At 51.1% G+C, this 15,389-nt stretch overlaps 1 protein-coding gene across 1 annotated transcript in view; it reads left to right on the top strand.

Moving 5' to 3' along the window:
* PAXIP1 (PAX interacting protein 1) overlaps nucleotides 1–15,389 on the top strand; it is a 48,282-nt gene that overhangs the window by 17,594 nt on the left and 15,299 nt on the right. Inside the window, exons 6-9 of the mRNA XM_081243454.1 lie at nucleotides 1,542–2,156; nucleotides 7,767–8,178; nucleotides 8,665–8,759; nucleotides 15,217–15,312. Coding sequence (XP_081099580.1) covers nucleotides 1,542–2,156; nucleotides 7,767–8,178; nucleotides 8,665–8,759; nucleotides 15,217–15,312 — 1,218 coding nt within the window. The remainder of the gene's footprint in view (nucleotides 1–1,541; nucleotides 2,157–7,766; nucleotides 8,179–8,664; nucleotides 8,760–15,216; nucleotides 15,313–15,389) is intronic.

Below are 15,389 nucleotides of genomic sequence, written 5' to 3'. Positions count from 1 at the left end.
TAGCCCATAAATGCACGCTGTTCATCATGCTCATTTCCCGACAAGAAAATAACCTGTTAGCCCATGAGTTTGGTTGTAACTTAGTAAGCTGCACAGTCCAAGGGGAGACTCTGAAAATTTGAGGTGAGTCTTAAAACCTACTTGAGTAAAAAATTATATTTTACATAACAATTTAAGAGATAAGTAGTATGCTTTGGTTAAATAGTATAGGGTTTCTTTTTATATCAGTATTCATTTATGGCTAAAAGTAAATCATTTGATTTTAGGTAGCTAGTTTAAGGGGAATGAAGTCTTTGTAACTTCTAAAACTATGAGTGAATACGTCTGGAGAGTCCAGCTGTCCTTTGAGGCAGCACAGGAATACAGTGGATTTGTCAGACGGACTAGCTGACTACACACAAAAAATAAATGGCATGTGTAAAACAAATTCAGTGTTTTGCATGGTTTGATAAAGTTATGGAGAAAATATATAAGTGGCATGATGAAACTATCCTTTGTATTCTTGAATTTTTAAAATGTTTTAAATTGAGAAGAATGAAGGAATTCCATAACAATCAATAGAAAAACAAAGTAGGTTGACTAGTCTTTGGGGGAGGGAGCTGGTTTCTGGGTGTAAGTACTTCACCCCCGTGGAAGGCTGAAGGGGGGCTGGGGAGAGACCCTGGGATCCTCCAGCCCGGCCCCCTGCCAACAGCAGGAAGTGGATTTAGTGTAGGGCCCCAATTGTGTGTTTTCCGGAGAATTGCTGTTATCCGAGGCTTTAGAGCAGGTGGGTCAGACTCTTGTCGGTTAACCGAGCCATGTTTCCAAACTTGTTTATTTTAAAGCCGTTTTATCACGTAACTCTCCTTTAAGATTCCCTGCTCATCTCCCTTTCCCTCCAGCGTTCCTTCCTTTCCGCCCTCTACCCCACGGGAGCGCCCTCTGCCTGCCTGTCAGCGCCCCTGCCCAGTGCCCCCAGCTCACTGCTCCCACCAGACCCCGCCCTCCAGCAAGGCCTCCCTGCCCTGCACCCACAGGACTTCACACTGGGTTTCTGTTGTATTCCTGTTGTGCGTGTTTAACTTCCGTCCAGAACTAAGTCAGAAGCCTCACTAGGTCAGAGAATTGTTGCAGCCTTTGTATCTTAGGTAGAATGAGCTCAATAAACACTCGCCCACCTGACTGAGGCGCGTCCCCGCACTCCCAGGACTGCCTGTGGCCCTGAAGGTGCCCTGTCCTCAGTGACAACCAGATTGGACGGCAGGCCGCCTAGCGTTCCTGAGAGTCTCTCGTAGGATTCCTAGCTGTGGGTAGCGTTACCTAAAGATGCCTTTGTAAAAGCTAATTCGGCAGACCTGAGGCCGTCCTAAGACCATTGACACACGGTTCGTTGTGTCTCATGTTCTCCGTCTAAAAGGGGAGTGGCTTCTCCTCTGGGTAAAGTGGCAACAACAGGAGCTGTATCCCTCTCCTAAAGTTCTTGCTTCGAGTGCGTACTTCTAGGAAATCTGATAAAACTTGCGGTTTTGTTTCTGTGTGTGTTTGTGCTTCACCCGCAGGAGAAATATGAATGTGCTTTAAAGAGAGCAAGTATCAAAATCGTGACGCCCGACTGGGTGCTGGATTGCATATCTGAGAAGACTAAAAAGGACGAAGCACTTTACCATCCTCGTCTCATCGTTTATGAAGAGGAGGAAGAGGAGGAGAACGAGGAGCAGGAGTCCCCAGATGAGGGCAGCACGGAGGAGAAGTCGAGCCCCGCCAGCTCTCAGGAGGGCTCCCCCGCGGGCGGCCAGCAGTTCTCACCCAAATCGATCACTGAAAAATCGAAAGGGGAACTGATGTTTGACGATTCTTCAGATTCGTCACCTGAAAAACAAGAGAGAAATTTAAACTGGACCCCCGCGGAGGTCCCGCAGTTAGCGGCGGCGAAGCGCAGGCTGCCTCCTGGCCAGGAGCCCGGGTTAATTAACTTGTGTGCCAACGTGCCGCCCGTCCCAGGGAACGTCCTGCCCCCCGAGGTCCGCGGTAATTTAATGGCTTCAGGACAAAGCCTCCAGAGTTCCGAAAGGTCAGAGATGATGGCCGCTTGGAGTCCAGCTGTGCGGACGTTGCGAAATATCACTAATAATGCTGACATTCAGCAGATCAACCGGCCGGCCAACGTAGCACACGTAAGTCACTCTGTAAAAAAACAAAGATTTAAATACTGGAGTTTACAGCCTTTTAAAATATTTATTTTATTGTTTTCTGCTTCTTCAGGACAAGTAACTTACAAGCGGTATTTATTTGTCTGAGAGCATGTCCCACGGTCTTTATCTGTGTATACGTACACGTGTACGTATTTCAGTGTCATAAATGCCGTGTACGAGAGGGTGACGGCGGGCACGTAGTTGGAGACCTGACTCTGCTGAGTTGGCACCAGGACGCCAGTGGCGGGTGCTGCCCCCCGGAAACGGCTTCCACTCTTGCTCAGTTTCATTAGCGGTGGCAGCAGAGAGAAGCCTGCAGGCCGCCAGCTGTTCCTTGTTTGCTTATACCGAACTTCACGGTAGACAAATAGCATAACATAAATTAATTCACTCCTTGACGGAGCCTTAATTTTATTTTATTTTATTTTTATTTTTATTTTTATTTTTATTTATTTATTTTTTTTTGCGGTACGCGGGCCTCTCACTGCTGTGGCCTCTCCTGTTGCGGAGCACAGGCTCCGGACGCGCAGGCTCAGCGGCCATGGCTCACGGGCCCAGCCGCTCCGCAGCATATGGGATCCTCCCGGAACGGGGCACGAACCCGTATCCCCTGCATCGGCAGGCGGACTCTCAACCACTGCACCACCAGGGAGGCCCAGGAGCCTTAATTTTAATTTACAGTTTTGTGATTGGAGCCAGTTGGTACAGGATGGACCTTGAACGTTTTCGTAAACGTTTTTCACTTGCAGACAGAGAGGAAGTCGTCCGGGTGGTGTGGGCCCGTCTGCGTATCTGGAGGCAAGATGGTGAATGAGACAGATGGGCCCCGCCCTCCTTGCAGGTGGAGGCTGCCGACAGTCAGCATAGGTGTTGGGAAGGCAGTGATAAGGGGTCGTGTACATAAGGGCCGCTGGGGGAGGAGGCCCCTTAACTTGAGCGGAGACTCAACCGCAGGCGGCCCTGGGCAGGACTGAGGGCAGAGTAAAGGGGCAGCGGCTGTGAAGACCCCGGAGTAGGCGTGACCCTGCTGTGTTCCAAGGCGGCAGTCCCCAACCTTTCTGGCACCAGGGACCGGCTTTTCCGCGGGCGGACGGGGGTGGGGAGGGATGGTGCAGGCAGTGACGCAGGCGACGGGCAGCGGCAGGTGAAGCTTCGCCGCCCGCCCGCCATTCACCTGCTGCTGCGCGGCCCGGTTCCTAATTGGGGGTTGGGGACCCCTGTTCTAAGGGAGGAAAGTCAGTGAGACTTGAACTTAGGTGAGTGGGTGGAGATTGACACGTAGGGTCTGGTCTTCCATGTAAGGAGCCACTGGGGCATCTCATCGGCGTGGGCAAGTAGCTACTTCTTATTACGAGTCGCAGCACCACAATCGAGTCTGATGGTGGGCGAGGTTTTTAAGAGTCTTTATTGGTTAAAAATGCATGAAAAGCGCTCTTTCCCCCCTCCCTCGGGTTCAGCAGTGACCAGTTGATAGTGCCTGGTCCTCGAGACGCTGGAGGGGTGGCATCCGGAGAAAGGCGGGCAGAGTGTGTGGGGAGAGACGGGGCTCAGGGACTTTGGGGACAAGGTTCTGACAGTCAACACGAGATTCTGGGAAGACATGTCACCGCAGCCGGTTAGGAGCCAGTGTATGTTGGCGACCCCGGCTTGGGCTGTCAGCAAGCGTGCGCGCAGTGGGGTCTGGCCCAAGCAGGGTGGGGGCCGTGGAGAGCAGCCCCGCGGTGACGGGTACCTGGCAGCCCGGAAGGGAAAGCAGTTTTGGGGGTGAGGTGGCTTTGGTGATCAAGGCGGAGAGCGAGGTCCCGCACCAGTCACTGACGGGCCGCCTTCCGCTCAACACATTTAGTTTGGCCCAGATGATTTAAATTTGATTTGTTTGCCCAAATCGTGAGATTCTCCGTGACGATGGGGTTTCTGGGCTGCCTTGAGAAGTGGATGGTGTCGTAGAACGGAGCTGGCATCTGAGGTCTGAACGGTGCCTGTCCTCCACGGCTGAGCCACAGCTGCGCCCTGTGGACTGGGGCTCCATCCGTGCGCTCACTTCCCACACTCCAGCCCTCCCGAACTCCGTCCCGTCACGCTTTGTGTTAACTCCTCTGGTCCTGGAGGTGAGTTTGAGTCTGAAGGGTGATTGGCAGCGAGTGGCTGAGGGAAGGAGGAGGAGGTCCCTGAGATGAGGTGGTCAGAGAAGGGCAGGGCCAGGCCTCGCCCAACGGTGTCACCAAGGATCAGGGAGAAGGTGGAGCCCAGGAAAGAGTGGGCACATCTGTGGGCGCCTGGGCCCGAGTGTCAGCACCCAGCTTCGCGAGGGCCTCGCGGGGAGCGAGGAGGTGGTCGGTTAGCCGAGCACGCGGGGCGGGCGGGATGCGGACGCCAGGCCAGAGGCAAGCGCGGACAGGAGATCAGAAATTGGGGGCGGGGGAGGCTGGAGGGCCAGCTGGTCTGGAGAGGCGACCTGGGCCGTCCAGGGGGCCTGCCCTGCTGGCAGGCGGAGACCCACGGGGGCGCTGGGAGGATGCCGGAGCCGGTGTGCAGAGCCTCTTCCCCGTCCTCAGCTGAGGAACCAGGAGTGGGAACAGGACGGACGTGCGGTGCTCTCCGTTCACTGGCGGGTAGAAAGCACTGTTGATCAGTGACTGGGCATTTCTGCTGGATTCCGCGTTTTTCAAATACAGTGGATGTTGACTTAAATCCCAAGTTCCCTCCATTTGGATGTAGAGGTAAAGTCATCTCATTGGAAATGGAAATGCTGACTACACGGGGTGGGGTGGGTGGGGGGTGCTGGGCGTATCTCTGCCTTTGCGTCCTCCTGCAGGTCAGACCTCCGCAGAAGACGGACCTGATCTCCTCAGCCGCGGGCAGAGGCGGGACCAGTTCTAGCGAGGGAATGGTTTTGATCACTGACGAGAACCCTTACGAAGAGGTCTTCTGAGGGTCCTTCAGCAGTGGCAGAACACTAGGCCGTTTTGCTGCTAGATGTGAAGAAAATGAACCTTTAAAATGTTAGAAGTAAAAGATTTGGTTTAAAATTAGATCAGGGGGTTGAGGAAACATAGCAACCACCAAACTCCTGTTTAAATTGCGAATTTCTGGTGGTTAGGAGCCGTGTGGTGTGTGTCACGCTGTTTTACACAAATGTTGCGGCTCTCAGTATTAAGTAGCTTAAATAAGGACTGTGGCAACTATGAGGGGAAAATTCAAAGTGACGTTCACTAAAAATCGTAGTTGGCAGTGTGGCGAATCGTGTGCTCAAGCAGTTAGGAAGCTTTTTTCTTTGATTTTTCAGGACTAACATAGGTTCTTGGCCAGAGGCAGATCAGAGGGTTGAACAAGCCATCTGATGAGTGTGCAAGGTGTTCTAAGGGGCACCTCACACCCCCTGGCCTGCCGGGGTGCCCGCTCCCCAGCCGGGCTGGCCAGGTGCATACACGGCTTTCCAGGCCGTTGTCCACCTCTCAGCCCGGCTGGGCTCTCGCCAGCATCTCTGTCTGCTCTGAGTTGCCCCCCTGTTGCGTCCTGGCCTCCCCCAGCCCCTTCAGATCATGGTTGCCCACGGAAGGGGCCTCCAGCTGAGTCCTGGCCCCGGGCGTTCCTGCCAGCCCACCTGACGCCCCCACGAGCTCCCCTGACCTGGGGAGCAGCAACACGTGGGCAGCAGTCAGGTCAGCCCTGTTCGTGATGGCAGACAGGCAGCTGTATCGAATTTACATAGGCTGTTTACTTCCGGGGGTGAAAGAGTAAGATATGTACGGAAGTTTAAATTTTAATGGTATCACAGGCTGTAAAGTGATGGTAACTCCCTCCCACCCCTGACCCCATTACCCCTGTGCCAGACCAGGCCCACCTTTGCGTGGGCTCGTGGCCCATCTACAGATATCCAGGCAGGGTCCCCTCCCCACTCCTGTCTGCTTTTTTTGTGTGTGTGGTACGCGGGCCTCTCACTGCTGTGGCCTCTCCCATTGCGGAGCACAGGCTCCGGACGCGCAGGCTCAGCGGCCATGGCTCACGGGCCTAGCCGCTCAGCGGCATGTGGAATCTTCCCGGACCAGGGCACAAACCCGTGTCCCCTGCATCAGCAGGCGGACTCTCAACCACTGCGCCACCAGGGAAGCCCCTGCCTGCTTTTTTATGGAAATGTTAGCATCCCAAATGCTGTTCTGTATACTTGGGCAGGGTATGTGGTGGGGTTCATTTCTCCCTCCACTTTACTGGGTATTTTTTAACACTTGCGTAGAGAAGAATTAGTTATCCTGTTAATTACAAACGTATTGAAAACTTTTTTTCCTTCTCAGAGCTCAACTTGAGGTGTTCTCGAAGTACCCAAAGAGTCTCCTTATAGAGATGTCTTACCTATAGGCTGATTTCAAAGACAGATAGATGTACTCAAACCCTTGAGTTTAACTTATTTCAATTTTAATTTATTTCACCACTAAATCCAAAGTCTGTTACTCTTGCAAATTATATAACCTTTACGTTTTGGAGTCTGTTTTAAGTGCAAGAGATATGTCAAAAACATATTTGAGATTTTTGTATAGGTTTGGTTTATGTGCAAGTTGCATTTCTGGAGTTTTATTTAAATGACAAGGATGTTTTAATGGAGATAAATTGTATCGATTGACTTTTGGTAAAATCTGTTTGTTACTGGTTTCCTTGACCATGAGAAGTTGGCTTCCAGTTTTTGTTCCTTGAGCATGTTGGGAAAGTTCATCGTATGACACGTTTCTTTTGTCACATCCAGTGCCACGCAGGGTAGTAAAATGACATGGCGATCTGACGCGCAGCGAGCTGGTGTCTCCTGTCCTGGTCCGGCCCCTCCCCGCCCTGCAGCTTGTTCAGCTCTCGGGCCGACGCCTGTCCCTGGGAGGGGGGCTGAGCTCAACGTCAGCTGGCTGGCGGCGGGGTTCTCTAGCTTGAGGGGTCTGTCCCACGTGTGGAGCTCCCGTCACCTCTGAGGAAGGCGAGTGTCGGCTGGGGGACGGTCGACCACGCACACAGACGTACTGCTGGTGTCTCTCCCGTCCCTCGTTCGTGCGACAGCTGGACGACCGCAGACGGGAGGGGCCGGCGGCTGCTCTCCAGGGCCGCTTGTGTCCCGTGCCTTCACTCGGGTGGGGTCTTTGCGTCCTCCTCTGCTGGACCCCTTGCTCCTTTGGGAAGTGGCAGCTGTGGGAAGGAGGCTTGGGTCAGGCTCTCCGGCTGCCGGTGCCTTCGTGGCCGGGCAGGAGGGGGCCCAGGAGGCACAAGGCCGCGCCCCGGGGCCGGCGAGGTCAGTGTGGCCGAACACCCATCCCTCTGCTCTAGAGCACATCCGCCACTTGAGCTTGTGTCGGTCAACTTTCACTCATTAGCTTGTTCCACTTCACTTAGGTTAGTTTCACTTTTTGGTGAAGATGTCTCACAATATGAATTTATTTGCTTCACGGAGACTGGTGATGCTTAGTGCACAGGAGACAACGGCAGTTGCGTTTGCACCGTCCGGTTAGCGAGCGTCTGGCTGACGGCATGTAGGGTGTGCCGTCGCCCTCCTGACGAGGGCCGGGGAGCACACGTCAGCGGCTGCTGATGACCACCTCACCTGATTTCTGTTTCCAGATCTTACAGTCCCTCGCAGCTCCGACAAAGACCTTAGAGCCGCAGGTGAACCACGGCCAGCAGGGCCATGCGAATGCAGCGCTGCTCAGCCAGGCGAAAGTGACCCCGGAGCCACATCTGTCGCCGCCACCACCGCCGCCGGCCCCGCCGCCCGTCCTGCACCTGCCGCCCCAGCAGGCCCTGCAGCTCCAGCAGCAGCCTTACCCGCCGCCGCCGCCGCATCCATTTCGGCCGCCACCGCAGGCCCACCAGCATCAGTTTCCCCCGCAGCAGCAGGCGCTGCAGCACCAGCTCGCACACTTGCAGCAGCTCCAGCGCCTGCACCAGCAGCAGCAGATGCAAACGCAGACACCCCAGGCCCCACTGTGCCAGCCGCAGTACCAGCTGTTTGGACATGACCCAGCAGTAGAGAGTTAGTAATGTGGTTTCTTCTTTATTTTTCTCCCAAAAGTCCTGTACTTACTTGGAGAGTGTTTGCAGGTAGGGTAAGGATTCATGCCAAAATAACTCTTAGAAAACGGGGAATGGGGGTCTCGTTACCTAACAAAGGATATAGTTAGGAGGACGGAACAGTTAGATCTCTTTGGTACTTTGGGACGCCATACCCTGAAGTGAACACTGGCGTCCATAGAACATCAGGCTGCCGCAGGGACCAACTCGGGATGCTCAGTGCCCAGGCAGGAACCGTTGGTTTCATGTTCTCAGTCACTTAACGTAGACAGGCGAGCAGCTATGGTTTGCAGCAGTATGCCAGCGGCCCTCACTGTCCTGGTGGATACGTGGTGGTCAAGTGTGAGTCGCTTCACGCATGCATGTTGAACTCTGCAAAATGAGCTTGTTTATGTTTTGTGCACACATTCATGGGTTTGGGACTTTAATTTGTATGATTCTATTCTAGTTCCAGAAGAAGGCTTCTTACTGGGATGTGTGTTTGCAGTTGCGGATTATCCAGAGCAGATGTCTGACAAACAGCTGCTGGCCACCTGGAAAAGGGTAAGGTTACTGAGATGCAGATACATATACGTATACACATACATATAATATCTGAAGGTGTTATGGGCATTTTTATTAACACCCCCCGGGACCTTGGGTAGATCCGCTGTCTGGGCTTTAGTTTTCCTAACTGTAAGGGGAAAAGGTTGGACTTTCTCATTCTTAAGATTATTTTCAGTCCTGAAATTCTGAGTGGCACGGATGACTTGTATATAACCGGGGGTGTGGGAAGAAGATCGGGTTTTGGTGCCCTCGGGTTGGGACCCTGGACTTATATGTAGCTGTGTCATCTCTGTTCTCCAAAGGCGAGTGGCTGGAAGGGACTGCAGAGTCTTCTAGCCTAGGTGTGGAACTGAGTCCGTTGATTGATTTATTAGTTTGCACGGTGGCCTTTAAAGAAAAGGAAAAGTAAACACTTTCTCTTGCAGTGCCACAAATCAAAATTGAGTCCAATTTTCTTTAAAAACATGAGTTTGTGTGCTTCAGATGCATCTTCAGTGGGCTTCCCTGCAAGCGTTGGTGTTTAAGCCCCCGCCATGTGCCAGGCACACTGTCAGACCTAGGGAACGCTGGTGACTGAACAGGAGCGAGGAAATGGTGAAACGGGTAGAGGAACGGCCGCACGCTCAGGTGATGGTGAACGGCACGTTGGGTGCTGGAGAGCCTGGAGGAAGGCGCTGGCCGGGGCGGGGCTTGTTAAGCAGAGGACCCGTCTGCAAGGCCGAGGCCGAGTAAGAGTTCAGGGGAGGGAGGGGTCCCAGTGGAGAGAGTGGCATCGGCAGGGCCGCGGGGCTGTGGCAGCAGGAGAGCACGCTCCTGGGGCCGGGGTTAGGGTCGGGGTCCAGGAGGCACGGAGGGCCGGAGACTAAGGCCAGGCCGTCCCTTCCAAGACCCAACTTACCTGGCACGTTGTAGGAACCGGAGTTTGCTCCCCATCGTCTTGAGAGTGTGTGGAGCGTGGGCAGGTGTGCGTGCGGCTGTGAGATGTTGGGCACGGGAGGCTGGAGAGGTGGTTGGGCCGGGGCTTGGTTGGGAAGCACTGAGCACCCGAAGGAGGGCAGTCGCCAGGGGCGGGAGAGGAGACGCCTGTCCGAGAGTTACAGCGGCAGATTTTTTTTTTTTTTTTTTAAATTATGGAAGTGTAGGGGGTAATGATATTTAGAAACTATCCCGAAAAAAAAGTAGAACAAAATTCAGAGATACGAAGAGGTTTGCTTTCGGTTTTGGGGGGTTTTGTTTTTGTTTGTCAGTGAAAGGGTTAGCCCGAGAGGTCCAAAATTAAGTCCTGGAAGTTTGGGAACAGAGGAAATGAAGGCAAGAAAGTTGAAAGAAGGTCGCTTATAACTGAAGGGCGTTTCTGCAGATTGAAAGGAGAGAAGAGGGCGCTGTTCGGGCCGCCGTGAAGGTGCAGCATGTGAGGGCTGCCCGGGCTCAAGGCTGAGGACACATACCAGCGGGACCTGGGCGGGCGTCTGGCTCTCAGAGGCAGCCCGTGATTCCCAGCCTGGGATGCCGTATCCAGTCCGTCAGTCACATGGGACTGTGGGATGAAGATATTTTCAGACTCCCCCAGTCGAAAACTGTGCCTGCCGTGCCACCCAAGAGGAGGGTGTGGCCAAGGGTGGGGCTTGACCCAGAGATGGAAAGGGATTCCGAGGGTGAGGGTGCAGAGCAGTGCAGACGGGCGTGAGGGCTGGTGGGGAGGGAGCAGCCAGCACCGGAGCGGGGGGCGGCGTCCGGGAGGGACGGCACGGGCTGGGGGAGGCAGGTCGCTGGAGGGGCTGGACCGTGTGAAGCGGAGGTGACGCTGCGTTCGTCTTCTGTTGCTGTGTGACGACTCCCCCGAGACTCTGACTTGAAACAACAGATGCTTACTACCCCGTGGTTCCTGTGTGGGCTGGGAGTCCTGAAGTGGCTTAGCGGGTGGCTAGAGCCCTGGCCCCCAGGAGGCTGCCTCTGAGGGCTCTGCTGGGCTGCAGGAACGCTTAGAATGCCGCCCCCATGGCTCTTGGGGGGCTCACCCCCCCGCCCCGGGCCTCTCCAGGGAGCGCATCCGCTCAGCGTGGCGCCGGCTCCCCCGTGGCTTTGCTGAGGCCGCATGCCATCACCCAGCGCGCTCTGTTGGTCTGGCCCATGCTCCAGGCTGAGTCCAGCCCTGGCCCCTGGAGGGAGGAGGGTCAGGTGACATGCTTTTGAGCCAGCACGTTGCATTTCTTTGAAGAGTCTGGGAAAGAAATAGTGAAAGGTGCATGGAAAGCTGAGAAAAAGACAGGTGAGAAGGAGGGGAACGAGGCATTTCTTAACACCAGGGAAAGCAAAAGTTGGTAGCAGAAAGGAACTTCGTCCCCGTGTGCCCTGACAGACCGGGTGGTGAGCCATACTGTATTAAATCCCAAAGGCTGATTGAAATAGGGACTGTGATAGAACCAAATTAGGAAGGCACATGTGTGTGTGTGTGTGTGTGTGTGTTTTAGTTTCTTGGGGGAAGGTGGCCTCCACAGTAGGAGGTTGGTAGATAACATCTGAAGCTAAAAAACAAAGAAATAGCACAGAATGTATTAGTTAGAACATATTAATATTTACCAGAAGACAGAGTTACAGAGCTGGATATGGCAGCCTTAGGGGAGTGGAAAGTGAATGGGGTAGCAAACTGCTGGCTTTGTCCTGGGCCTCATTAAACTATGTTTATGCATCACTTTAATCAACATAAAAATCAAACTTTAAAAGTAGTAAATGGAGAGGAGTGGGTCAAGATGGCAGAGGAGAACAACGTGGAGCTCACCTCCTTCCACAAATACGTCCGAAATACATGTACGTGTGGAAGCGGTTCTCACACAATGCCTACTGAATGCTGGCAGAAGACCTCGGACTTCTGAAGGGGCAAGAAAATCTCCACGTAACCAGGTAGGACAAAAGAAAAAAGAAAAAAAAAGAAAGGAATCGGGATGGGGCCTGCGCCCCTGGGAGGGAGCTGTGAAAGAGGAAAGGTTCCTGCACCCTGGGAGGCCCCTCCCTGTCAGGGAGATCAGCCGGGACAGAAAGGGAGCTTCCGAACATACAAAGAAGAACTTCCACCAATCCTTCTCAGACTCTTCCAAAAGACTGAAGAGGAGGGAACACTCCCGAAGACCTCTGTGAAGCCACCATCACCCTGATACCAAAGCCAGACAAAGACACTACCAAAAAAGAAAATTACAGGCCAGTATCTTTGATGAACATAGATGGATGCAGGAATGCTCAACAAAGTATTAGCAAACCTAACCCAACAAAACATAAAAAAGATGATAACACCATGACCAAGTGGGATGCAGCCCAAGTTCACGAGGATGGTTCAGCATACACAAATCAATCGGTGTGATACAGCATGTCAACAAAAGAAAAGACAAAAACCACATGATCATCTCAATAGATGCAGAAAAAGCATTTGACGAAATTCAACATCCATTCGTGATTAAAAACTCTTACCAAAGTGGGTATGGAGGGACCAAGATATAATAAAAGCTATTTATGACAAACCCACAGCCAATACAATACTCAACAGTGAAAAGCTGAAAGCCCTCCTGTGAAAATCTGGAACAAGACAAAGATGCCCACTCTCACCTTTTCTATTCAACATAGTTTTGGAAGTCCTAACCACAGCAATCAGACGAGATTAAAAGGTACCCGAAGTGATCGGGAAGAGGTAGAATTGTCATTATATTCATGTAACGTGATGCATACGGAAAACCCCAAAGACTACACACAAAACTGAGTTCAGCAAGGCAGGAGGAGGATACAACATACAGAAATCGGTTGCATTTCTGTATTCTAATAATGAAATATCAAAATGGGAATGTAAAAAAAATTCCTTTTAAAATCGTACTCCCCAAAATAAAATACTTAGGAATAAACCTGGCCAAGGAGGTGAAAGACTTCCAGGCTGAGAACTATAAAACATTAATAAAGGAAATTGAAGATGACTGAAAGAAATGGAAAGCTATCCCATGCTCTTGGATGGGAAGAACTAATATTGTTAAAATGGCCATACTACCCAAAGCAATCTACAGGTTTAATGTCACCCCTATCAAGTTACCCATGACATTTTCCACAACTAGAACAATCCTAAAATTTATATGGAACCATAAAAGACCCAGAATTGCCAAAGCAATCCTGAAGAAAAAGAACAAAGCAGGAGCCATGACCCTCCCAGACTTCAGACAATACTACAAAGCTACAGTAATCAAAACAGTGCGTGGTACTGGCACAAAAACAGACATATGGATCAGTGGATCAGTGGGCCCAATAGAGTGCCCAGAAATAAACCCACACAGTTACAGTCAGTTAATCTTCAACAAAGGAGGCAAGAATATACAATGGAGAAGAGACAGGCTCTTCAGCAAGTGGTGTTGGGAAAGCTGGACAGCTGCATGTAAGTCAGTGAAGTTAGAACACACCCTCACACCTACACAAAAATAAACTCAAAATGGCTTAAAGACTTAAACGTAAGACATTACACCATAAAACTCCTAGAAGAGAATACAGGAAAAGCATTCTCTTTGACTTAAATCATACCCATGTTTTCTTAGGTCAGTCTCCCAAGGCAGTAGAAATAAAAGCAAAAATAAACAAATGGGACCTGATCAAACTTACAAGCTTTTGCACAGCAAAGGAGACCATAAACAAAATGAAAAGGCAACCTACCGACTGGGAGAAAATCTTTGCAAATGATGCAACCGCCAAGGGCTTAATTTCCAAAATACACAAACAGCCTCATACAACTCAACCACAAAAAAAACAACCCAATTGAAAAATGGATAGAGGACCTAAAATAGACATTTCTCTAAAGTAGACATAGAGATGGCCAATAGGCACACGAAAAGATGCTCAGTATCACGAATTATTAGAGAAAAGCAGATCAGAACTACCATGAGGTATCACCTCACACAGGTCAGAATGGCCATCATTAAAAATAACAAATACAAATAACAAATGCTGGAGAGGGTGTGGAGAAAAGGGAACCCTCCTACGCTGTTGGTGGGAATGTAAGTTGGTGCAGCCACTATGGAAAACAGTATGGAGGCTCCTCAAAAAGCTAAAACTAGAAATACTGTGTGATCCAGCAGTCCCACTGCTGGGCATAAACCTAGACAAAACTGTAATTCAAAAAGACACATGCACCCCTGTGTTCATAGCAGCACTATTCACAATAGCCAAGGCATGGAAGCAACCTAAATGTCCGTCGACAGATGAATGGATAAGGAAGACGTGGCACATATCTGCAATGGAACATTACTCAGCCATAAGAAGGAATGAAATAATGCCATTTGCAGCAACCTGGATGGACCTAGAGATGATCATACTGAGTGAAGTAAGCCAGACAGAGAAAGACAAATATCATATGATATCACTTAGCTGTGGAATCTAAAATGCTACACAAACGAACCTATCTACAAAACAGAAGCAGACTCATGAACACACAGAACAGACTTGTGGTCGCCCAGAAGCAGCGGGTTGTGGGGGCGGACGGAGTGGGAGGGAGTGTGAGGTCAGCAGGTGTAAGCGAGCGTGCAGAGAGTGGCCAGGCGCAGAGTCCTGCTGTAGCGCACAGGGAGCTGCGTTCAACGTGCTGTGATGAACTGTAACGGAAAAGAATACTTTAGGAAAAGGATTTGTATATGTGTATGTGTAACTGAATCACTGTGCCGTGCACCTGAAACTAACACCACATTGTAAATCAACTAGACTCCAGTTTAAAAAACATTTTTTTTAATAAAAAATTTTTTAAAGTCGTAAATGAAATGGAACTGTTTCGTGGGGCAGGTCTTTTTAACGTATAAAGTTCTCGCTCTTTCCATATATACAGCGTTTTAAGTTTTGACCAGTTCCCCTCAGTGCCACACAACTATGTAACCACTGCTGTCGGGGTACGGGACAGTCCCCTCACCCCAAAAAACTGAATCTGTTTTTAAAAATAATTTTCTGTTGTTCAAAGACTCCATTTTGACCTTTTTTTTTTCTTTTCCCCTTTTAGAATAAAGTTTCTTAAAAGCAGTGATTCTAGCCCCGGGGGACGATTGGCAATGTCTGAAACAGTTTTCACTGTCGCAGCTGGGGGAGTGTTATTGGCATCTCAGGGGGAGAGGTCAGGGGTGCTGCGGGCCCCCTGAGACGCTCAGGATGCCCCCCGCCGCAGCTCAGTCAGCTGGTGTAAAACGTCCGTAATGCCCAGTTGAGAAACCCTGTTTTAGAAAGAGCATTCCACTTTTCCTTTGGAAATGCAGATGGAATGGTGTTAAAGTTCATTTTTATTGTACAGTGCAGGGTGGAAAAGTCCATAGGTATAACTGATAACATATCTTTTATACTTTTGGGGAACTAGACGATGAAAACGTATAATGGATTCTTTTAAAAGCTGTCTTATTTGAAATTACAGTTCCCTTCTCCCCTGACTGTGACTCTGGGTCTTGTGTGTGTCTAGATAATCCAGGCGCACGGAGGTGCCGTGGACCCCACGTTCTCGAGCCGCTGCACACACCTGCTCTGTGAGAGTCAAGTGAGCGGGCTGTTCGCACAGGTGAGTGGAGGCTCAGCTGCGGTGTGACTGAGTCTGTCCCTTTCTCTGGACAGTGTTAGTGTCCTGAGTGACCCTAG

Source organism: Mesoplodon bidens (genome assembly GCF_964165515.1).
Source record: "Mesoplodon bidens genome assembly, chromosome: 9".
Lineage (NCBI taxonomy): Eukaryota > Metazoa > Chordata > Mammalia > Artiodactyla > Ziphiidae > Mesoplodon > Mesoplodon bidens.
The sequence above is the reverse complement of the archived record's forward strand: the minus strand, read 5'-3'. Positions and strand labels throughout refer to the sequence as shown.